This window comes from Theropithecus gelada, chromosome 16 (genome assembly GCF_003255815.1).
Source record: "Theropithecus gelada isolate Dixy chromosome 16, Tgel_1.0, whole genome shotgun sequence".
NCBI classification, from domain to species: domain Eukaryota; kingdom Metazoa; phylum Chordata; class Mammalia; order Primates; family Cercopithecidae; genus Theropithecus; species Theropithecus gelada.
This window is the reverse complement of record NC_037684.1, coordinates 6,661,193-6,686,615: the sequence shown is the minus strand read 5'-3', so window position 1 is coordinate 6,686,615 and position 25,423 is coordinate 6,661,193. Positions and strand designations below refer to the sequence as shown.

At 39.9% G+C, this 25,423-nt stretch overlaps 1 protein-coding gene across 2 annotated transcripts in view; it reads left to right on the top strand.

Annotated features, from left to right (window-relative positions):
* The window catches only part of MYO1D (myosin ID), a 386,969-nt gene that overhangs the window by 216,329 nt on the left and 145,217 nt on the right, over positions 1-25,423 (top strand). For both annotated transcript variants that reach the window (XM_025361795.1, XM_025361796.1), the window contains exons 17-20: positions 1,555-1,778; positions 6,236-6,380; positions 6,915-7,019; positions 16,609-16,722. In XM_025361795.1, coding sequence (XP_025217580.1) covers positions 1,555-1,778; positions 6,236-6,380; positions 6,915-7,019; positions 16,609-16,722 — 588 coding nt within the window. The remainder of the gene's footprint in view (positions 1-1,554; positions 1,779-6,235; positions 6,381-6,914; positions 7,020-16,608; positions 16,723-25,423) is intronic.

Here is a 25,423-nt window from a genome sequence, read left to right as displayed (position 1 = left end):
CTAAATCACATACTTTCACCCTGTAATTGTATTTTTTTGGTTTTTCAAGATACTAAAGAAGGGAGCTTTATTTTTGCACTTGGGTGGAGGCGTAACCAAGCCATCTGTACAGTGGATTTGGCTACAAGGAAGGGAGCCATTTTGACTAAAAAGGGCTGCTGTACTGACGCCACATGAGATGACGAGTTAGTTTTTATTGCTTCATTGTCTTTAAACATTCTATTTATATGTGGACTCTAGATTACCATCACAAATTGCCCATGTGTCATGTTTCCCTTAAATATTATGGTTTTTCTTGACCCACTGGGGTCCCTTGATGATCTTCTTGCACGTAGTGTGCAAACAAATCTATATTGTGCAGCAGGCTGAAAAGGGAGAACACTGCAAGCACATGGTGTACTTTAGGAGTCCGCATGAGGACAAACCTAAAACAACTGAGTCAAATGAGGCACTGCGCAAGTTTTGCTGAGAGGAATTGGTGGGCACAGATGGGGATTTTTAAGAAGAAATGAAAGAAACCTGAGGGAGTCTGCAGAACCCATACTGTGGGCTTTGAACTAGAGGTTGAAAATCTTGGCTCTGAAAGGCCAGGGACTAGGGAGGGAAATAATACAATCAACCTAAGAGTTGGAACAGTTATTTAAGTAGCAGCAAACAATATACTGGGGCATGATGGCTATGTGTACAAGGAGTTCATCGAAGAAAGCAACTAGGGTTGTTTAGCATCTTGGAGACTGGTAGCAGAAAGGGGTTTTACACTTCCATATTGTGGAAGAAGGAGTAAAGTGGTGGTGGAGAGGATATATAGGGGAAGAGCCAGTGATTAAGTAAAGATCACACCAAATTTGTTTTTGCTTGAGAAGTTGAGAAATATGGGCACCTGACAAAGGTCCTGAAAAAGGTAAGTATGTCTGACTTTGCCATGCTTAGATGAAGTTGGCATTGAGACGTTTATAGTGTCATTGATTTCTGAGCACTGAAAAACTTTTAACAAAGTTTCACATGATATTACTACGTAATCTGATTTACCCTTTCTCCATGAATCCTTGAGAGTTTACGTAGTGCCACGCGAGAGTAGGTGCACAGGCTGTGTGTAAATCAGTTTGTAAATCCAAAGTGGCGTTACACCAGTGGCCAGCATGTATAATCTATGTAAAGTTAGGTTTCACAAGAAAACTATAGATGCTTATGGCATGATGTTCTGACTCATCTCACTTCCCTTCAGCATTCCTAAAATATTTATCCAAAGATATTTGCATTTTGGCTTTCTTCTTTTCATGACAGTAAAGTTAAAACAGGACTCAGCTTCAGGCTCAGCACACACTTCAGTGTAGAATAATGAGCAGCTAGACAGCTGAAACAAAATGACTGACGTGACTCCCCACGCCATCTGTTGGTTGCAGGTGGAACTGACATCCTTTGGCTCTGGCTGATTTTGTGCACGCTTGCAAGTTGCCTGGTTGAGTTTGTAAGTAGAGGAGCTGCTGTAATGTCAAAGCCATCCACAACTCAGCCAGCCAACAGTATTTTCCTTTTTCTTTCTCTATTGTGAAGGTGTGGCGGGGCACCCTGGCCCGCATGCGGTACAAAAGAACCAAGGCAGCTCTGACTATACTCAGGTACTACCGGCGCTACAAAGTGAAGTCATACATCCACGAGGTGGCCAGACGCTTCCATGGCGTCAAGACCATGCGAGACTACGGGAAGCACGTGAAGTGGCCAAGCCCTCCTAAAGTTCTTCGCCGTTTTGAAGAGGCCCTGCAGACGATTTTCAATAGGTAAGGACGTGTTGCTGTGTGCTGCATCCATTTATGGTGGCAGTTAATACTATGCAAAGTCACAAGTCTGAGACCGTGATATTGGCTCAGCTATTTGCTGTTATGACATTTACCTTTACCTTATGTTTTCAGTTTTGTAGATTTGGCTTTCAAAGAATATCTGCTTACCCCTCAAAATAAAGGAACTGTCAATTTGTTTTTCCGGTAGCAGCTGACAGCAATGTGCCACAACCCCTGGACACAAGCCATAGTTAAGATAAGCTACTAGCATGCTGTTTCTACTTTCTTTTATTAGCTAAAAATAAAACCACCACACATAACTCAAACTAGAAAATCCATTAATCCTTTCAAAGCAGTGCTTCTCAATTCTGCTGCACCTTAGAATAACGAGGAGTTTAGGAAATATGCCAGCACCCAGGTTCTACCACCAGAGAGTCGTGTTTAATGGTGCTGGGGGGGTGGGGCCCAGGCAGAGGTCCTCTTTTAAAGTTTCCCACGTGATTTTAAAGTGCAGCCAAAGGGGAAAATAACTGTTTTTAGAGTGAGCTGTCTTTTAAATAAATAAAAACCCATGTAAAATTTGGTACCTTTCCAACTGGTCTTTATTTTTTTATAACCTGCCCTGGGTCTGAGTGTGTAGTTATTTTCTCCTCGCTTTTTGAGCTTATTTATTGCCAGTATACACCAGATATATTTAGTTCTGTCTTAGATACAGCCATCTAGTCACATAAACTAAGCTACTTCTTCTCAAATAGTCATTTTATCATGATACTCCATAAAGAACACTTTCAACTAATTGATATGCTGAATGTACAAGAACTAATGTATAATTTTGTGCTGAATCGGATTTTACCTTCTTTAGATTTTGCTCTAAATATAATTGATGGAAGGTATCAAAAGATAAAGAAAAATGCATGGAAGAAAACTCTTTAATATATATCTCATATGCTTTTTTTAAAAAAGAAATAATTGCTCACAAGAAAAGTACAGAATTATTGAAAACAAAAGTACCTCAACCTTCAGTTCTCAGATATAGTACTATAAATAATTAGTTTTTAATCTTGGCAGGCTTTTTACATAGGCACATATGATATGGGCATTTTTTTCCTCTTTTTTACACAAGCAAGATTATATGTAGGCTATATGACTTTACTTAAAAATTAGTCTTGAAGATCTGTCCATGGCAATAAAGATCTGTGTAAGATTTTTAAGAGCTGCAGGAGATTGTTATTTATTTTGATTAGATTGCACTACAGCCTATACAGTCTTCTTTTTAGATTTTGAGGTTTTACTTGTGGCCTAGAATTGATTGATTTGTACAAAATTCAATGTACTTATTCAGCAAATACTTACTGAATGCCGCTGTGTTACAGGCACTGACCTAGGTTTTGGGGATATGGTGACAAACAAGAAAGATGTGAAAGACAGTCTCAGTCTTCCCAGGCCTTATAGTCAATGGCATTTGAAAATAACAGGTCTGCTACATTTGTTCTGTATATGCACACGTGCGTGCACACATGCATACTCTCAGGCACACACACACTGAATCTTGCCAGTTGTGTCCATCTAGTCCAGGGGTCTGCGAACTTCTTCTGAAAGGGCCAGATATTAAGTATTTTAGGCTTTGTAGGCTACAGATGGTCTCTGTCACATATTCTTCATTGTTTTGTTTTGGTTTTGTTAAATATGTAAAAATATAAAAACTATTCTTAGCTTGTGGGCAGTACCAAAACAGACCATTGGCCAGATTTGGCATAGGCTGTAGTTTGCCAACCCCTGATCTAGTCACCATCAGGAATTTTTTGATCTGTGGAATACAGAGAGAGATATATTAAAGAATTCTACTGTGATTGTAGCATTCTTGTGTTTGTTTTTCTAAAATCTCAATGTACATCTAATCATGTTTAAGTTCACTCCTGTTCTTCACAGTAATTCTTTTTAATTGAGCCTTCTCCATGCCCAGCTTTGTCCCCTTTTCATGTCATTGAGGCTGGTGATTTTTATGGCTGCAGCTGTTGTTGGCTACACGTATTTATAGACAGCAGTTTGCTTGATTAGGATGAGAAGCATGGGTGACTTTCTCCATGGTTGTGTAGGTTAGGTCCTGACTCCCCCAGTGTGCTTCTGTGGCCTTTGGAGTCAGTCAGGGACAGACCTTGTCCTGAGCCACTGTGGGCAGTGAAGACAGGATAGGCTGACCAGGTTTGTAGACTGGAAACAGACCAGTAGACAGAGCAAAGATGTCTCTCCACTAGTCATGAAATTTGGAGACCAAGGGCGGATTCGAGAAGTTGCTTAGGAAGCCACTGAGTATTGTAAGACCCACCTGGCACAGGGTCCCTGACTTTGACCACCAACTGCTCTAAGCCTGTCACTCTTCTAGTCTCTTCTGGAATGATCTTAGGACAGTCTGTCTTGTTGGAGTGTTGTTTGTCCACAGGAAGTAAAGAAGAGGATTCCACTGTTCTGTTGAGCCATTACTTCTTCACGGTTGTTGCTTTGCCAGCCTACTATCTCCTACATGTGACCTGCCTCACTGCAGCCAGCCATTCCATGTGCAGGGAACAGGCACAGCTCTCATCTTAAAATCCTTCACCTCCTGCCCTTGCTACCAGTCCCTGCCACTTCAGGCTTCAGGATTCTCATCTATGCCTGAGGGGTTCTCTCCTTCCACTGAGTGCTCTGCCCTGAGTTAGCCACTTCCCCATCAGCTGGATCCCATCTGCTTTGTATCTTCAGAAAGTCATTACACTTTCTACTTCATTGACATCATTCCCATTTTCTGGTGGTGTTATAAATTTTTCCTCATTTTTATATTTATTTGGTTATTTCACTGGGAATTTTCCATTTTGGTTAAATCTCATTCTATGGAAACACGTTTGAGAACAACTGGCCTTGATTATTCATCTGATTAAAAGGAAGTTCTCGGTTTGCTTCCAACCTCCCTGCTTCAAGCTCCTGTGTCAGAAAAGAGGATATAAGCATCGTGTAGAGAGCTAGGATGCTGCCAAGAGCATAAGAGAACTTGTACCTGTTTCTTCCCAATCAGGAACAGGTTATTTTTGGTTTAAGCTTTCAGTTGCTTAGCCAAAAAATCTTGGAGTTGTCCTTAAATCCTCTCTGGCCCCCAGATCTAATCCATTGTCAAATTCTATTTGTTCTTTTTTCAGAAATATCCAGAACCAACACTTATCTCCACCTCCACCTCCACCTCCCTGATCCAAGCCACCTTGCTGTAGCACGTGTGTTACGGAAATAGCCATCTAACATGTCTTCCTGTTCCCAGCCTACAGCAACCACAATGATCCTTTTAAAGCATGAGTCGGGTCGTGTCCTGTCTTTATTCCAAATCTTCCAATTCCTCATTCAGAGGAAAGGCCAAAGTCCTGATCATGGTCTCTTGGCTCTGTGGATTCTGACCCTGACTCTCCCAGCTCCTTACACTGCTCCTCTAACACACCAAGCAAGCTCACATCCCAGAGCCTTTGCACTTGCTGTGTTCTCTTCCTGGAACACTCTGGCTCAGGTCTCCATATGACCAGCTCCCTCACGTCCTGTAGGTCTCTGCTCATCTATCCTTATCAGTGGTGCCTGCCCAGACCACCCCATATAAACCACCCTATATAAACCACACCTGCTCCTCCTTCCCTCTTGCACACTCCCTGTCCTCCTTGCTTTACCTTCACCATCCTACATACTATATGTCTACTCATATATTTGCTGTCTGTCACTCCTCTCCAGAACGCAAGCCCCTAGCAGAAAGGACCTTTGTTTAACTTATTACTGTGCCCCCACTGCCTAGAACAGCACCGGGAGTTTAGCAGGCACCTAGAAAACCTTCGTCAAATGAATGAATGATGAATCCAATTTTCTATGCCCTAAATATAAATATTATGAGAGCCCATGTATCACTAAGTTCTAGTTGCTTTCAAAACACACAAACAACAAAGCAAGTTTTAGAAAAGATCTGTCTACATAAAATGATATGTATTTTAGCAACTTCTGTGTGTATTTTGGAGACATTTTACTTTTTTTAGCATGCCAGTACTTTGATTTCATTCTACTTAATGACAGCTTCAGTTATTTTTGAGAATGCATGGAGCCCAGGCACGGTGGCCCATGCCTGTAATCCCAGCACTTTGGGAGGCCAAGGCAGGCAGATCACTTGAGGTCAGGAGTTCAGGACCAGCCTGGCCAACATGGCAAAACCCCGTCTCTTATAAAAATACAAAAATTAACCAGGCATGGTGGTGCGCACCTGTAATCCCAGCTACTCAGGAGGCTGAGGCAGGAGAATCACTTGAACCTGGGAGGCAGAGGTTGCAGTGAGCTGAGATCATGCCATGCACTCCAGCCTGGGAGACAGAGGGAGACTCAAAAAAAAAAAAAAAAAAAGAGAGAGAGAATCCATGTGATTGTATTTCTAAAGTCTAAACATGTTGTCTATTTACTTGTAGATGGAGAGCATCCCAGCTCATCAAGAGCATTCCTGCCTCAGACCTGCCCCAGGTCAGGGCAAAGGTTGCAGCCATGGAAATGCTGAAGGGTCAAAGGGCTGACCTCGGGCTCCAGAGGGCCTGGGAGGGCAACTATCTTGCTTCAGTAAGTCCAAAGGAACAATGTGAAATCTACTCCTACTTCCTCTACAGAAAAAAGAAAAGAACATTTCTCCAGAGAATTTGCAGAAAGGATAAAACACCTTTAGAAACTAAATAATTTCTATGAGATACTAAAACATTTGATTGCTTCTAAATGTACAGTATTTGATGTTTGTCCCATTTTAAAAAGGGTTCTCTGTGTTGTATCCATATATATTAAATACACTCTATAACCTGGCCTTTGACACTTAAACCTTTCCTTATATCATTCAGTGATGATTTTTAAATTACTATCTTTATATTAATTATTCCTATTCCCAGACCTACACTTTTTCCTCTCTCCCATTCCTTATTTTACAATTTTTATAGGATCTTTGATGTTACAACAACCGTTAGTAGCTTACCATCTGGGGTGAGGAGATAAAGAGCGCATGTGTGAAACTATATAAGGATAGTTATAAAGCAGTACACTGAAAGACTGCCTTTCCTTCTACAATGCTAAGCATACTCATTTTGTCTTGTTTCCTTTTTCTTTCAGAAGCCAGATACACCTCAGACCTCAGGCACTTTTGTCCCTGTTGCTAATGAATTGAAACGGAAGGACAAATACATGAATGTCCTCTTTTCCTGTCATGTCCGTAAGGTAAGGCAAGCTTGAACCAGATGATCTTGGAAAGGAAAGACTGATTCAGATGAAACTCACTTAAGTAAGCCTATAATAAAACATAACAGTAGGTACATAACTAGCTTTATCATCAGTGCAGTAGACCTGTCTGTGCTGAAGCCTTGTAGGAATGGCTGAGGTGACTACAACTTTACAGTTAGGCTATAAAGCCTTCTTTAGGGAAGTGATAACCATTTCTTTTTTTTTTTTTTTTTTTTTTTTTTTTTGAGATGGAGTTTTACTCATGTTGTCCAGGCTGGAGAGCAATGGCGCAGTCTCGGCTCACTGCAACCTCCACTTCCCAGGTTCAAGTGATTCTCCTGTCTCAGCCTCCCAAGTAACTGGGATTACAGGCATGCACCACCACGTCTGGCTAATTTTGTATTTTTGGTAGAGACACAGTTTCACCATGTTGGTCAGGCTCGTCTCAAACTCCTGATCTCAGGTGATTCATCTGCCTCAGCCTCCCAAAGGGCTGGGATTCCAGGACTGAGTCACCATGCCCAGCCAATTTCTTTTTAAAACTAGAAGGAAAAAAAAAACTAGATAGCAGGGACCTCTTTGAAGTCAGGGATTTGTATTTCACTGCATGTGTATCTTTCATAGCAGCTGTATGTATATCACTGCATGTGTATCTTTCACAGCAGCTGTATATCTGCTTTATATTTAATGGTCATTTAGTACTTTTTATACCTACATTATTTCTTTTTTTTTTTTTTTTGAGATGGAGTCTTGTTCTTCGCCCAGGCCGGACTGCCCCGGTGCAATCTCGGCTCATTGCAACCTCCGCCTCCCGGGTTCACGCCATTCTCCTGCCTCAGCCTCCTAAGTAGCTGGGACTACAGGCGCCCGCCACCACACCCGGCCAATTTTTTGTATTTTTTAGTAGAAATAGGGTTTCACCGTGTTAGCCAGGATGGTCTCGCTCTCCTGACCTCGTGATCCGCCTTCCTCAGCCTCCCAGAGTGCTGGGATTACAGGCGTGAGCCACTGCACCCGGCCTATACCTACATTATTTCCATAAAACAGGGTTTGGGAGAGGAAGAACTCAGTTTAAAAAAAAAGAAATAGGGCATATTGAGATTTGGAAGGTGAGGGAAAAGTTACATGCTGTGAATGTATTTGCTTGTCTCATGCAGGATACTTGGGCTGCTATTTACCTGAAGATGATAGCAGTTGTGCAAATGGAAGTTGGGAAATGGAAGGCAAAGGATGTAGATAGTCTTAAAAAAAAAAAAACCTTAAAATACTTGTTTAGAAGAACACAGAACAATTGAAATTATCATTAAAAGAGTATTTTGTAGAATTATCCAAATACATTTTAAAATATTAAAGAAATTGTAATTTTTTAAAAATATTGACTTGGTTGATCCAAGAAGAGACAGTAACATAAATATGGCAATAGACAAAGGAGGAATTAAGAAAATTATCAAAGAATTACCTCATTACAAAGGCCCAAGTTTAGGTGATTTTACACGTGCTTCATTTCAGATCTTTTAAAAAATAATAATTACAGTATTATTCAGATCAAAATAATGAAGTATGATTTTTCAGCTATAAAAATTTGGCAGTCTTTGAAGTGTGGATAATAACCAATGTTTGTAAGGATATAAGAAGACATTTTTGGTAGGAGTATAAGATATAGTCTAAAAATTTAGAGTGGACAATTTGGCAATATCTATCAAAATTTAAAATTCCCATACCACTTAATCTAAGAATTCCACAACTCATATTTACCCTACAAATATATCTGCACAGATACCCAGAGAGAAAGATGTACAGGTTTGTACATTGTAACAGCCAGAAAAACTGGAAAAAATGTGAATATGTATCAATAGGTAATTAGATTAATCAATTGTATATGTATACAGTAATATACAGTGATATTATTTAAATGAGCGGGAGGCCAGACGTGGTGGCTCACGCCTATAATCCCAGCACTTTGGGAGGCTGAGGCAGGTGGATCACGAGGTCAAGAGATCAAGACCATCCTAGCCAACATGGTGAAACCCTGTCTCTACTAAAAATACAAAAAAAATTAGCTGGGTGTGGTGGCATGCACCTGTAGTCCCAGCTACTCAGGAGCCTGAGGCAGGAGAATTGCTTGAACGCAGGAGGCGGAGGTTGCAGTGAGCCGAGATCGTGCCACTGCACTCCAGCTGGGCAACAGAGCAAGACTCCATCTCAAAAAAAGAAAAAAGTGGGAAAAAGATATATGTGGGGAGAAAAGGACAAAATATGTGAAACAGTGGTTTTCAAGACAGTGGACATCAAGCAAGGAAAGACAGTGTTCCCTGAAATATGAAGAAAAAAATGAGGTGATGAGCCCTGCAATTTGCCAGTTTTCTGTCTTGAGAGACTTTCCAGTCCCAGGATGAGCAGGCAGGGAAGCCCAGGCAGAGCCCAGTAGACAAAGACAAAGCTTTTCAATAGTGAGAGAGCGACTAAGGCAGCTAGAATTTGCAGAGCAGAGTATCAGAGAGGAGAGAGTTACACAGAGAGAAAACTCTGAAGATCTGTAGAGGGTTCACTTTGTTCATCTGAGTACTGATCAGCACATACATATGTGTGTATGAGGAAATAACTCAAGGCTGGGAAACAGCACCCCAAAAGGATTATAGGCAACAATACCCAGTACTCACACAGGGTTGCAATTAGTGCCTGTTCACACCAGCCAGATTGGAAAACCTTGTGATTTATGAGGCACTGAATAGAGCACTGACAAGAGACTGCCTCAGTAGAGGGTTATAACTAGCCCTTGACCAAACACTGTTCTGATCCTACCTAATAAATCTTGAAAGCACAACCAGAGATGATCAAACTGTTCCCAAGTAACCTAACCAGAACAAAGCTCAAAAATGTTTATAGGAATACAAAAATATCCCACTCACAGAAGGTAAAATTCACAACATATGACATCCACTCAAGTTTCCAAGCATACGAGAGACTACAACTCATAAGGAGAGAAAAAAATTAATCATTCAAACTGACCCAGAACTGATATAGATTATAGAATTAACAGACAATGTCATTAAAATAATTATTATGATTATATTCCATATCTTCAAAAAGCTAGAGGAAAGATTGAACATGTTAAATAAACACATGGAAGATTTTTTTAATGACCTGCATGAAGTTGTAGAGATGAAAAATACAATTCCTGGGAGGAAGAAACATACTCAATGGGATTAACAGCAGATTAGTCTCTGCAGAAGAAAAACTAGTGAATTTGAAGATACAGCAATAAAAACTACCCAAAATTAAATACAGAGAGAAAAATAAAAGGCTAAAACAAAGCATCAGGAAGTTGTTAGATAACTTCCTGTGGCCTAATAGAGGAGCAGTTGAAGTCTCTGAGGGAGAGGAGAAGAGAGAAATGAACAATATTTTCTAAAATAATGGCTGATATTTCCCCAAAATTTGATGAAATGTTAAACGCACAGATCCAAGAAGCTCAACAAACACTAAACACAAGAAACATGAAGTAAACTATACTAAGGTAAATTGTGATTAAATTGCTGAATACCAGTAATAAAGAGAAAAAACACACAGAGGAACAAGGAAAGGATGCATCCAATTTCTTGTCAGAAGCAATGCAAGTAAGGAAACACTGGAGTACTTTAAAGTACTGGTGAAAAAACAACAACAACTTAGAATTCTATACCCAGCAAATATATCTTTCAGAAACCAAAGTGAAATAAAGACTTTTTCAGACATATCTGAAGATAAACACTATAGGAAATATTAAAGGAAGTCATCTAAACAGAAGGAAAATTATACCACATGAAAATGTGGACATGCACCAAAGAATGAAGAGCAAGGGAAGTGGTAGCTACATAGACAAATACATGTCTTTTCTTACTTAAATGTCTTTAAAAGATAATTGACTGTATACCAATATTTATGGCAGCATTATTCATAATAACCAACAGGTGAAAGCAATTGAAGTGTCCATCGATGGATGAATGAATAAAGAAAATGTGGTATAGACCAGGCATGGTGGCTCACGCCTGTAATCCCAACACTTTGGGAGGCCGAGGCGGGTGGATCACTTGAGGCCAGGAGTTCGAGACCAGCCTGGCCAACATGGTGAAACCCCGTCTCTACTAAAAATACAAAAATTAGCCGGACGTGGTGGTATGGGCCTGCAGTCTCAGCTGCTCGGGAAGCTGTGGCATGAGAATCACTTGAACCCAGCGGGTGGAGGTTGCAGTGAACTGAGATCACACCACTGCACTCTAGCCTGAGCAACAGAGTAAGACTCTGTCTCAAAAAAAAAAAGAAAAAGAAAATGTGGTATAGCCATACAATGGATAAAAAGCCATAAATACATGCCACAACCAAGGTGAACCTTGATATTATACTAAGAGAAATAACCAGATACAAATGGATAAATATTGTATGATCCCACTTCTATAAGGTACCTAGAATGATCTGATTCTTAGAGACAGAAAATAGAATGGTAGTTCTAGGGGTTGGGGAAAGAGAGGACTGGGGAGTTATTGTTTAATGGGTATAGAGCTTCAGTTTGGAATGATAAAAGTTCTTGAGATAGATAGTGGTGATGGCTGCACAACAATGTGAATGTGCTTAATGCCAATGAAGCATTGACCTATACACTTAAAAATGATCCAAATCGAGAATTTTGTTATTTGTATTTTGCCAGAATTTTTTAAATGAAAAATCACAATTGGCTACTTAAACGGAAACAATGATAAAGTAGTGTAGAGTTTATAATATATGTAGAAGTAAAATTTATGATAACAATAGCACAAAGATGGGGGAAATGGAAATATACTATTGTATGGTTTTTATACCATAAAGTGATATAATGTCAGTGACTGTGATATGTTATAAATGTATTCTGCAAATCCTAGAAGAACCACTAAAATGGCAATACAAAAAGTTATAACTAATAAACCAACAAAGGAGAAAAATGAAATTATTTTTTAAAAATCTCAGTGCAAAAGAAGCAGAGAAATGTGGAAAAGGGAACAAAGAGCAAATGGGACAAATAGAAAACAAATTGAAAATGATAAATTTAAACCTAACTGTACTGATAATCACATTAAATGTCAATGGTCTAAACACACCACAATTAAAAGGCAAAGATTATGGCTTCTTAGCATGTGGATGTGTGCACCAACCCCAAAGCTCTCCAAACCCCATAATTTTGAGTTTATGGTGGTTGTATTACACAGGCATGGTTGATGAAATCATTGGCTATGTGTAATTAACTTAATCTCCAGTCCCTCTCCCTTCCATGAAGCTTAAGGGGTGGGGCTGAAAATTCCAACCCTCTAATCATGCCTTGGTCTTTCTGGCAGCCAGCCCCAATCCTGAAACTATCTAGGAGCTCCTAGTCACCAGTTACCTGATTAGCAGATAGAAACTCTTATGTTGGGAATCTGGGACTAAGACTAAATAAATATCATAACAAAAGGTGATTCTATAACCTCTATCACTCATAAAATCACAGGAGTTTTGAGAGATTTGTGTCAGGAACTGGGATGATGAGCAAATATATATGTATTTCTTATATCACAATCAGTGTTTGAACAGTATAAGGAAGAAGAAAGAGGTCAACTCAACGTGATAGAGCCTTGTTTTTTTGTTTTGTTTTTTTGAGACAGTCTTATTCTGTCACCCAGACTGGGGTGCCATGGCACAATTTCGGCTCACTGCAACCTCCGCCTCCTGGGTCAAGCGATTCTCTTGCCTCAGCCTCCCCAGTAGCTGGAATTACAGGTGCACACCACCATGCCTGGCTAATTTTTGTATTTTTAGTACAGACAGAGTTTCGCCATGTTGGCCAGGCTGGTCTCAAACTCCTGACCTCAAGTGATCTGCCCGTCTAGGCCTCCCAAAGTGCTGGGATTACAGGCATGAGCCACCTGCCCAGTCATCAGTGTGATAGAGGCTTGTTAACAAAATAGAGAGCAGCTGGTTACAGTTAGAATGAAATAAATGTCATCAAGGAAAGACTGCTGGCAGTATCTTGGGGTGGGTTACCACACTCCAGAGTTTAGTTCTGAACTCTGAGATTTAGAAACTCTATTTTATAAGTATGCCTAGAGTTGATCAGACTATCAAGAAAATACTTTTGCTAACCAGATTCACACACCCACGCAAGAAATGTATAAGCTATAATGTCAGTTTGTAAATATAACAAAGGAATGTACCATGTCAGTGAGTCCTCATATTCACTCTCTAGTATACTTTAGTACCAAGCGGCTGGGAAATCAAATTAGTAATCAGAGCAGTTGATCAAAGACAGTGGGATGGTTTTAAGAATTAGGTCATTTACTAAAGAAACCCTTGATGTCTCTATCTTTCCAGCAATGACAATTTTATGTCTGACAGAGAACATGTCTTTACCTGGGTCCTGCTGGATTAAAAACTGAAGCATTCTTATTCATGTCCTTGTATTTCCAAGTTCAAAGCAAAATACTCTTTGTTCACCCTGTAGCTTAAATACGACTTTAGAAACTGTTCAGTCCCAAGGCTATGCCAAGGTAAACTTGATAGGATTTCAGTAAAGCCCTCTTCTTCATGCTTAGATTCTCTCTGAAACAGCCACTTTCCATTAACCACGTTATAAAATGTCCTTTGAGGTGAAAGACTTCTGTAAATAGCTACTTTCACCCGTAGTGTGTTTTCTCCTTGTCTGCCTCTCCAGATGAAGTTTTATCTGTGGCCCCCGTGGTACTGACTAAACCTAAAGACAGAGATCACTTGTAGTGTTTAGGGAAAAACAAATGCTAGGAATTTTTTTCTTTGGTTGAAGATTTTAGTTTTGGATAATAGAAGAAACAAGATGAGGGTTTATCTAATGCTGAGTCTATAATCTAGTTTTTCTATTACTGTATGAATTTAAGTGGAAGAAAAGAGTGCTTTTATGCCATAATTATAAGTCTGGAATTTCCATCTATATGTAGAATTTTTTCCTTTGCCATTTTGATATAGCTAAATTAATGCAATCTAAGGCTTTTACTTTGTTACCTGATGTCCTTCCCACTCAATTCATATTTTGAGGATAATTTAAGCTGCTGAAACAGAAGGTAAAGATTTGCGATGTGTTCTCTTTAGAATTACATTTTTTGCATATAAAAATGTAATATTTCCAAACAGTGTTTTCATACAGTTGCTGCTTTGAGGTTTTTGTTTGTTGTTTTTAGATTAACTCGGGAACATATAAAAAGGACATGGGACCTACTTGTTTCGACTCTGGAATGACCTTATGAAATTATGTAACAAGTTTTTTTAAATCATATTCTTTTTTTTTTTTTTTTTTTTTTTGAGACGGAGTCTCGCTCTGTAGCCTAGGCTGAAGTGCAGTGGCCGGAACTCAGCTCACTGCAAGCTCCGCCTCCCAGGTTTACGCCATTCTCCTGTCTCAGCCTCCTGAGTAGCTGGGACTACAGGCGCCTGCCACCTCGCCCGGCTAGTTTTTTGTATTTTTTTAGTAGAGACGGGGTTTCACCGTGTTAGCCAGGATGGTCTCGATCTCCTGACCTAGTGATCCGCCCGTCTCGGCCTCCCAAAGTGCTGGGATTACAGGCTTGAGCCACCGCGCCCGGCAGCCCTACACTCATATGTTTTTCAACATGATTCCACCAAAGATGACGTGCATGACTTTTACTTATTATTGTTTCCTTTCTTTCATATATATATATATATATATATATATATATATTTTTTTTTTTTTTTTTTTTTTTACAGAGAGGGTCGTCTTCTGTTGCCTAGGCTGTCACTGCAGCCTCAAACTCCTGGGCTCAAGCAATGCTCTTGCCTCAGCCTCCCAAGTAGCTGGGATTAGCTATTATTCAGTGCCTATTTCAGATATTCTCTATGAACTCTAAGACTGATACAAGTGATAGTAAGTGTTCTTCAACATGGGTTTTACAGAACCAGTGTTCTATTGAATATTAGTAGGTGCTGAAAAAGGGTTTCATAGTTAAACGTATTTTGGAAATACTGGGTTAAACATGCTCTTTAAGTGCAGAATTCTCAGAGCCTTTAATATATTCGTGGGATGTGAATATCCCTAGTGGAGGCTGTGGTTTGCAGTATTTCTCAAACCAACTTATCCATGGAACCCTTACTTTCACAAAACCTCACATAAGGCTGGAACAGAACAGCTTAGAAAAATGCTGCTATGGAAGCTCTTCACTCACTCTGTTTCAAGTTTTCTGACAAGTGCCAGTCCTCTGTTGTAGCAAAAACTGTTGCTACGTAAAGTCATTTGACTAAGGGTAATAATTATTCCACCATATAGATTCTATTTTAATTACAGACACCATTTTTGTCAAGTTGAAGATTGAAAAAATGTGCTTTGGTTATAAAGGAAATGCTTAGAGAATTGACTGATTTCTAAAACTATGGGGCAAAGGGGAGAAGATTGAATAAAATTCAAACTAAAATTTAAATTTTAGTTTGCTGTATCCTCCCTATAGCAATATATCCTGCTATGTTCCATCCTGCCAATCTTAATTTAGTTAGCTAAATAGCCTACCGAAGCTAACCAAGTTTTCAAATTGATCTCTAACTTCCTTGTTTGCATCTTGGAAATAAGAATTTGAAAGAGGGAATGGGGGATATGGATCACAACTATGCCTTCTTTTCTAGTTGAGGAGGGCGTTTTAAGTTTTTGTTTGTTTGGTTTGCATTCTTTTTCATTCTAGTTACTGAAAAACATGACACCGTAGTGGTTCAAAAATTTTTAGTGCTAGGTACATTGATTAAAATAGTATCCAACTCTAGCTGGATGTGGTGGCACATGCTGGTAGTCCCAACAACTCACTGCGTGAGCCACTACACTCTATCTTGGGTGACAGAGTGCGACCCTCATCTTTTTAAAATACATATGTGTTTATTACCCAAGTCTAAGTAGCGAAGTACTTACTTATAAAATGTCCTGTGGTTAATTCTGCTCTTAGGAAAAGACTTACCTGAACATGTGAATCTTCTCTGAATTTACCTGAACATGAGCCTCTATCTAATAAAGTAGCATTCTACACACACACACACACACACACACACACAATTTCTCCCAATCTCATTATCTAGTTTATTTTCTTTATATCATTATATGAAATTATTTTTACTTATTAGTTTCCTATCTGTCTCATCCCTATATACTAGTCTAAGATTCTTATTGTAACCAAGGGCTTCATATTATTTCTTTGTATAATTGGGTTATTTGCCTTTTAGTTATTGATTTCTATTAGTTCTTTACATAGTCCAGATACAAGTCCCTTTTCAGATGTATGATTTTCAAAGTTTTTCTCCCATTCTCTGGATTTGCCTTTTTACTTACTTGATGGTGTCTGAGTTACATATGTTCAGTCCTTTAATTCTATGGTTTTCTTGTTTTCCATGTTCAGTTGTAAAATTTCAATTGCCAAATTCCACAAATCTGGACACAACTACTCCTTTTAAATCCTTATTGCATCCAGTAGAGTGGCCATACATGGTTCATATCTATTAAAGAATTTGTCTTCACAATCAGCCAACTTGATTTCATTATTGATGAGATACTATGATTTACTGGTTTGTTCTCTTACAGGTAAATCGATTTAGTAAGGTGGAAGACAGAGCAATTTTTGTCACTGACCGTCACCTATATAAAATGGATCCCACTAAACAGTACAAGGTGATGAAGACTATCCCTCTATACAATGTAAGTCCTCTGTGCTTCTCTCTGGATAAAGATTCTTAACCTGGTGCTCGTGGACCACTAATAGGTCAATAGACTGAAGCTCTTTGGAGCTTTAGGATGCCCATGAATTCCTGAAATTTTATGTGTCATATGTTTTGTAGAAATGTACAGTTTTCTAAAAGGAGGATCCAAAGTTTCCAAGAGATAAATGCAGACGTTTTTTAAAGTGTAAGGACTACGGATTCTTTGTGATCTTTCTCTATTCCTGATCCACTGCTTAAGTGCACTGGTGTATAATGCATTTTCTTATTTGTTTTCATAAGGTTTGTTTTTATATGGAAATGGAATTAGGTAGAAAATCGGTAGGGGATTACTTAAAATATTACTTTTTCTCTTTTAAATGTAAAATGTATGCTGCTTCCAGAATTCTCTTCACCATATATTTGATGCATATTTAGTTGTTGATTGTGTGATCTCTGGTGTAAGTCCACTTTATTGTTCACTATAACCATATGGTTTTCTAATTTCATCATCATTTTTCATTTGAAATATGAAATGTTGTGGGTATCTCCTTGAATCTCAATACGAGTTTGTTTATTTGTTTGTTTGTTTATTTGTAATTTGTCCTTCTTAACAGAGTCTGCTTTATAAGTGACTGTTTATTCTGATTCTTCGGAAAGATCCTACCGGAATATGGGATCTTTTCATGTGTCACGTGATTTTCCTCTGTTAGTTCTTGAAGAAGGAAGACTGTGTTTGTCTAATACTGGGAACTATGAGGAGTATTACTTAGAGATTATTATTTTTTTTTTTTTTTTTTGAGACGGAGTCTCGCTGTGTCTCCCAGGCTGGAGTGCAGTGGCGCGATCTCGGCTCACTGCAAGCTCCGCCCCCTGGGTTCACGCCATTCTCCCGCCTCAGCCTCCCAAGTAGCTGGGACTACAGGCGCCCGCTACCACGCCCGGCTAATTTTTTGTATTTTTAGTAGAGACGGGGTTTCACCGTGTTAGCCAGGATAGTCTCGATCTCCTGACCTCGCGATCCACCCGCCTCGGCCTCCCAAAGTGCTGGGATTACAGGCTTGAGCCACCGCGCCCGGCCTAGAGATTATTTTAAATCCTTTTGGTTGCTGCAAGAGGCAATAGGAAACATATTGTTTTACAGTTTTATTTTGCTAAGTCAGGGGTCCTTTTAGGTATAAGGTACAAGGAAGACAAACTATTCCTGGCTTTGCTGAATGCTTTAGAATGATTTAGACTATGGGGTGGAGATCTGTCTTCACTATGCACCCTTCACCCAACCCCCTCACACACATACCTTTTTTCCTTTCAATAGAAAGGCCAATAGATTGCAACTAAAGCTAAAATGATATTATAAGACACTCTTTTTTATTTTATTTTGTTTTATTTATTTTTTAGACAGTCTCACTCTGTCCCCCAGGCTGGAGTGCAGTGGCACCATCTCAGCTCACTGCAACCTCCACCTCCCAGGTTCAAGTGATTCTTGTGCCTCTGCCTCCCAAGTAACTGGGATTATAGGCGCACGCCACCATGCCCAGGTATTTTGTATTTTTAGTAGAGATGGGGTTTCACCTAGTTGACCAGGCTGGTCTTAAACTCCTGGCCTCAAGTGATCCACCCACTGTGGTCTCCCAAAGTGCTGGGATTACAGGCGTGAGCCACCACACCCAGCCCTAAAACTCTTGATTATATATAGTCTTCTTATATATAGACTTACAATCTTCTATTGCAGCCACAGTTTAAGCCTAATAACCCTCCAGTCTTGAAGTAGGAGATGAAGGTAGGTGAGGCAGGAAATCAAATTTTGTCAAAGTCTAAAGAAATGTGAAACCAAAAATATTAATTGTGGTATGTGTTTTGTTCCTTTTCCTTGCTTTCTATTAAGGGGAGATTCATCAGGCACATGATATAAATTCAATAAATAGTTAGACAGCTCTTGGAACCGAAGTTGTTTTCCTTTGTTCACGTCGACTGGTTTGTACTTATAGTCACTGTTTCCCTTTATCTTCATCATTATCATTGTTAATTGTTCTTAATAATATCATGACATCATAAAAACTAACAATGTTTAACTACTGTAGTAAAGGTAAGACGTCAATGGGATGGATACACCCTGTTGCAGATGCTGTCAGCACCCTGCCCATACCGTCTTGTATTCCCATACCATATTTGTGCATACCAGCCTAATTGCCAGCAGCCAGTGTCTTTGTCAAAAAGCTGCCCTCAGGCTGCCAGACCCACTTTGCCCTCACTCACAGAGGGGTAGAAGTGCCTACGCACTCATTGTGTGATGGGTGTGGGGTATAAATACTCCATCTCCATCACTCATTGGCAAAGACAATTCCAGGCTGTTTCACACCGTTTCCTAGAGCTTCCCTGCAGGAGTAAACTTGCCGACAGTGGTGGCTGCCTTCTCTCCCCACTCCCTTGCCAGTGTCCCTGAACCTCCCAAATCAACTCTGTATACTCATTAGCCTTTGTCTCAGGGTCTGCTTCTGGGTGGAACTAACTTCAGAAGGGCAGCCATCTTTTCAGAGGGAGCAAGTTCGATGTGATGGGGAACTTCCAACTAGACCTATCATTGTTTTTAAGTCTGAAGCAAGTATGTCGAAATATTAAGTATGGATGATAGGGGCATGAGTATTTGTTATATTATTTATACTTTTCTGTATGATTGAAATATTTTGAAATTAAAAACAAAGTTTAAGATATGATGATGCTAATAATAGTGTTGGAGAAGCTGGGAGGGGGTGAAGGAAAGTAATTTCAATTTTAACCATATTGAGTTTGAGGTTTTGGTGAAACTTACAAGTATACTTTCCGTAGATAGTTGGAAGTCTAATCGTAGAGAGGGGGAAAGAATTCATCACTTAAAATTTAAGAGTGGACCCATGTATAGTTGGAGGCTGAAATTATGAGTCAAGAGAGAGAAAGGGGGTGGATTATTGAAAAACATCCACAGTTAAATGGTGGGAAAAAGAGAATCACTGAAGGAAATGGAATAAAAAGGAAATTTCTTTATGGTTCTCCATTTTTCTCATATCTCTTTTAATGGACTAAATGAGCTCTAATTTCCCTTCAGTTCTATACTTTTTAAATTCTAGGAAAGAAAAAACTATGAGAACATCATGGTTCAAAATCAAATTGGAAAGTTTTCAGAAATAAGAGTAGTCAATAAAAACATACAGGGCATAGCTAAGGGCATCCACACTTCTCTCATTCTCCACCTTTCATTTCTCCTTCTATAGAGGCTACTTTCCTGTTTTAGTTATTCCTTTCCTGCTACAAGGACAGACTGTGAGCTCATTCTCTCTTAAGTAATGTTTCTTTGCCACCCACCCCCTGCTCGAGACGGAGTCTTGCTCTGTCACCCAGACTGGAGTGCAATGGTGCCATCTTGGCTCACTGCAACCTCCACCTCCCGGGTTCAAGCAGTTCTCCTGCCTTAGCTTCCCGAGGAACTGAGATTACAGGCGCCTGCCACCGTGCCCAGCTAATTTTTTTTTTTTTTGTATTTTTAGTAGAGACGGGGTTTCACCAGGCTGGTCTTGAACTCCTCACCTCGTAATCTGCCCGCCTCGACCTCTCAAAGCGCTGGGATTACAGGCATGAGCCACCACACCCGGCCCCATTTTTTATTTTAGTGAAGGTACATAGGGTAGTAAGGGAATCGAATCCCATGGAAAGCCAGGAAATGCTACCATTCCGGTTTTAAGGCAGCTTTAAGGGACCATGCTATCGTTTAGCCTCCTCCACAACCTGAGTTTTGCATTTCTACCATTCTTTCTCTTTTTCTCTTTGTCTGTCTTCTTACTCGCAGTTACTTCTTTCTTGCCAGACAGCATGGGTCAACTTTAGGCTAAGGTCTGAGTCAGCCAACTCAGCAAACCATTAGAGTTTCATCTTGCAGTAACATATTGAACACAGTGTCTCAGATAGGGCCTCACCATAGCAACCAATGCTGGGTGATCCAGATCGGTACTTTTGTTCATGCCAAATGCTTGCAAATCTATGCATAGTCTTTCCTTACTTTTTCTGGTATGGCATGGATAATTCCTACTATTCATTTTGGGGTATAACTGATCCCTCCTCCCTCCACTATTTATGACTGTTATCCTTAGGCCCAAGCCACATTTGGACCTTGGTCACAGATCACGCTGAATATTGGGGTGGGTCACTGAGTTTTCCCAGCAGAAAGGAGCATCAGAAGAGAAGTGCTTCAAATAGGCCAGGCTGGCCAGGCATCCTAGGTCCTTGATTCTTCCCAGCTACTCCCCCTCCAATTGCCAGCATCCCAGTCTTTGTCAAACAGGACCTAAAATTGTGCTCGTGAATCTCCAGGATGGGTGAAATGTCAGCTGATGTTGCAACTTGGCAGTATGTCTAATCATTCCTGAACGTAGTCTTCATGAGTGCTTTCAGCAGAAAGTGGTTCCTCTGTTTCCTTAACTCCCTCCAGCCACGCTCTATGGGACCAGTATTTGTTGTTTTCCTAATGCACTATAAAAAATACCCACCCAATTCCACTCTCCTTACATCTCCTAATGCATTGAACTTCTATAAATCAGCAACTAACTTTAACCGGCACACCAGCCATCTCCCATGGGTCACCAGTGATAGGTTAAGTAACATCTTCCTCCCTGCAGACCATGAACTGCTGGCTTTCCACACTGGGTGGAGTGATCCTCCTTTGCCCCTCCTTGTTAAGGTGCTGCAGCCAATTGCACACCCCCTCTTGAGAGTTACTTTTTGCAGCATCCTAGTGCTCATTTCTTCCTGCTAGGTTTTGAGTTGCAATGAACAGAGACTTAAGGGACCTCAAGTAGATAGGAGGTGGGAGATTTTAAATTGCATCTGGGTCAGAGAGAGTGACAGTCTAGAAATTACCTTCTTTGGGATTTTAGGCAGTTATACATCAGATCATCTGATCACACCCTCAATAACTAACCATTCAATTCAGATAATTACTAAGTGTTCATTATGTGCCAGCCACATACATATTAGGAACACAGAGGTATCAAAACAGGCAAAATCTCTGCAGTCTTGGAATTTACATTCCAATGGGGAAAAGTATATGTGTGTATATGTATATACATACATGCATGATGTAGTCCATAGAAGGTGATGAGGGAAAAAAATAAAATCAGGAAAGAAGATAGAACGTGTGAGGGGTGTGTAATTTTAAATAGGGTGACCAGGCCTCACTGAGAAGTTGACATTTAAGCAAAGACTTGAAGGAATTAAGGAATGAACCATATGTGTACTTGGTGGAAAGTATTTTAGACAGAAGGAACAGCAAAGACACGGAGACATGAGCAGGGAGGAAGGAGCCTTCTGTGGGGGCTGGAAATGTGTAATAGCTTGATCTGGTGGGGGTTTCACAGATGTATACATTTGTAAGAACTCATCAAGCTGTTTACTTGAGATTTGTGCACTCTAGGGCATGCATGTTATACCCTAATAAAAATGGGAGGAGAAAGAGAAGAAAAAGAAGAAGAAAGCAAGCTATCTATGAAGCGGGATAAGAGGAGGATGTAAGTAAAGAGGAAAGTGAAGCAAATTAGGTAAATGATGACTCAAGCCTGGGGAGATTTCAGCATACTTAAAGAGAGGGGTGTGTGAAACACTAGAGTGAAGAGCTCTTCATTGTACCTATAGGTATATACCCCTTTGTGTTCCTAATATTGATTGTATGTACTTTTTCTTATTTATTCCAAGATCAGTTTTGCTGTAGGTCTGTGTCACTGATTTTGTGATCTTATCATTTACCTCTGCTCTTATTTTTCCTTCTTCATTCTTTAGGTTGTTCTTTTTCTAGCCTTTTTAGTTGGGAGCTTAACTGTTTTGTTTTTAAATTTAGTCTTAAAAATTCATTGAATTTGTAAATTTGTATTTAAGAATGGCTTGAGCTGAACTTCACATGTGTGATACTACCTTTGTTGTTCAGTTTTAATTATTTTGTGATTTCCATTGTGGGTTCCTCTGTAAGCCATGAGTAGTTTGGTAGTATGTTTTTAAATTACTACATAAATAGTAATTTGTGGTACATGTGCTTTTGTGTTCTACGCAGGGAGATCATGTTTCCTTGTTGCTCTTCAGTGCCATATTGGTCATAAACCGAGTGTCCATAACCGCCTCTGGATTCTCTGTTCTATTGGTCTGTTAGATATCCTCGTGCCAATTACTGTTTTGATTACTGTTGGACAAAGGTATTATGAACCCAAAAATTACAATAAATTCCCAGATACCCTCCTTTCACTCTTACCTCTTCCCAACATAGCACTCTCATTTGCCACAACCATACGAAGGGAAAAAGAGCCGGGGATGGTGGTAAAAGGAATTCTGCCAGAAAGGACAGCTTCCTATTTGCCTATTTATATATATATAAATATGCAGCCGCCACTCTGCTCCAGAAGGTTTGGGCCATGTCTGAATCCAGTGGGCCAAAGCTTTGGATTTGCCTAGAAAAATCAGAAGTCTGCATTTTATGTAAAATCTCCTAATTGTTAAGTATTATGAACTAACTTTAAAACACCTTGCAAGCCAAATAAACATGTCTATAGGCCATATTCAGCCCCAGGTTTCCAGTCTGCTACCCTTATTAAAAGAGGGCTTGTCGTTTGTTATTTGAAATGAGCTATAACCAGACTCCTTGGCCTCCTCCATGCCAAACTTTAAAAACTCTAAAATCTATGTTATGTGTTATTCTAGACTTTATGGAGCAGAGATAGACACTAACCATTTCTCACTCACTTATAAGGAGCTATAATTGGGTGCAAGCTTTAGGAGAATATATTTTCTACTTCAGTTAGCAAGTAAGGAAGGGAATAAAGGAAATCTCTGATAAGTAGATCTTTCCTAACTTGAGAGCATTCTGTTCCCTCAGAGTTCACTACTAATTCTATCCCTCTAACTTTTTATTATGAAAAATTTCAAACTTACAGAGAATTTGAGAGAATAGTACAGGGAACACCCTTGTGCCCCACACCTATATTCACTAAGGGCTTACTTTTTGCCATTATGTGTTTTATTTCTCTTTCTCTCTTGTGACACTTCACCCTTGAAATACACGTGTGCATCTCCTAAGAATAAGGACATTCTCCTTCATAACCACAATACCATTTTCTTATCTAAAAAAATTAATATTTCTATAATATCATCTCATATTCAGTACATATTTAAATTTCCCCAGTTGTTCAGACTGCCCTTTTTTTTTTTTTTTTTTTTTTTGAGAGACAGGTTCTCACTCCATTGCCCAGGCCGGAGTGCAGTTGCACGATCATAACTCACTGCAGCCTTAAACACCTGGGATCAAGCAATCCTGTCTCCTCAGCCTTCCAAGTGGCTAGAACTGCAGATGCACACCACTACTCTTGGCTAAACTTTGAAAATATTTTTGTAGAGACGGGGTCTTACATTGCCCAAGCTGGTCTGGAATTCCTGGCCTCAGCCAATCCTCCTGCCTCAGCCTCAAATCCCCAAGTGCTGGAATTACAGGCATGAGCCACACCACACCTGGCCAAAGACTGCCTTTTAAACCTGTTTTTTTAATAACAGAATTCTATGTAGGTTCACATTTACATATCTAGAAGTAAAATTATTCCATCATATGGCACTTGGTAGTTACATCTCTGGTCGTTTTAGTCCACACTGCACCCCCATTCACACATACCCCTACCCTTTTTTTCCCCATCATATTGACTTTTTAAAACCGCTTTCTTGAGGTATAATTCACTGTTACAGACTGAATTGTGTTCCCCCAAAATTTGTATATCAGAGTCCAAACCCCCAGTACCTCAGAATGTGACTGTATTTGGAGATAGAGTCTTTAAAGTGGTAATTAAATTAAAGTGGGATCATAAGAGTGGGCCCTAATCCAGTAAGACTGGTGTCTGCCTCAAAGGAGATGAGAACATAGGTACAGAGGGAAGGCCATGTAAAGACATAGAGAAGACAGCCATCTACAAGGCTAGGAGAGAAGCCGTCAGAAGAACAACTGTACCGGCCGGGCGCGGTGGCTCACGCCTGTAATCCCAGCACTTTGGGAGGCCCAGGCAGGCAGATCATGAGGTCAGGAGATCAAGATCATCCTGGCTAACACGGTGAAACCCCGTCTCCACTAAAAATACAAAAAAATTAGCCGGGCATGGTGGCAGGCAACTGTAGCCCCAGCTACTTGGGAGGCTGAGGGAGGAGAATGGTGTGAACCCAGGAGGCGGAGCTTGCAGTGAGCCGAGATCGCACCACTGCACTCCAGCCTGGGCAACAGAGCAAGACTGCATTTCAAGAAAAAAAAAAAAAAAAAGAACAACTCTACCAACATCTTAATCTTAATTTCAGACTTCCAGCCTCCAGAACTTCAAGGAAATAAATTTCTGTTGTTTCAGCCACCTAGTCTGTGATACTTTGTCATATCATCCCTAGCAAACTAATGTGTTTACATACCATAAAATTTTCCCATTGTAAGGTGTAGTTATTTTTAGTAATTTATGCAGTTGTGCAATGATCACCTAATCCAGTGTTAGAACATTACTAGGCTGGACGTCTGTAATCCCAGCACTTTGGGAGGCCAAGATGGGAAGATTGCTTGAGCCCAGGAGTTTGAGACCAGCCTTGGCAAAATAGTGAGACACCATCTATACAAAAGAAAAATGAAAAAGAAAGAAAGAAACAGATCTGAGTACTAGATGTGCTTGTTGCTA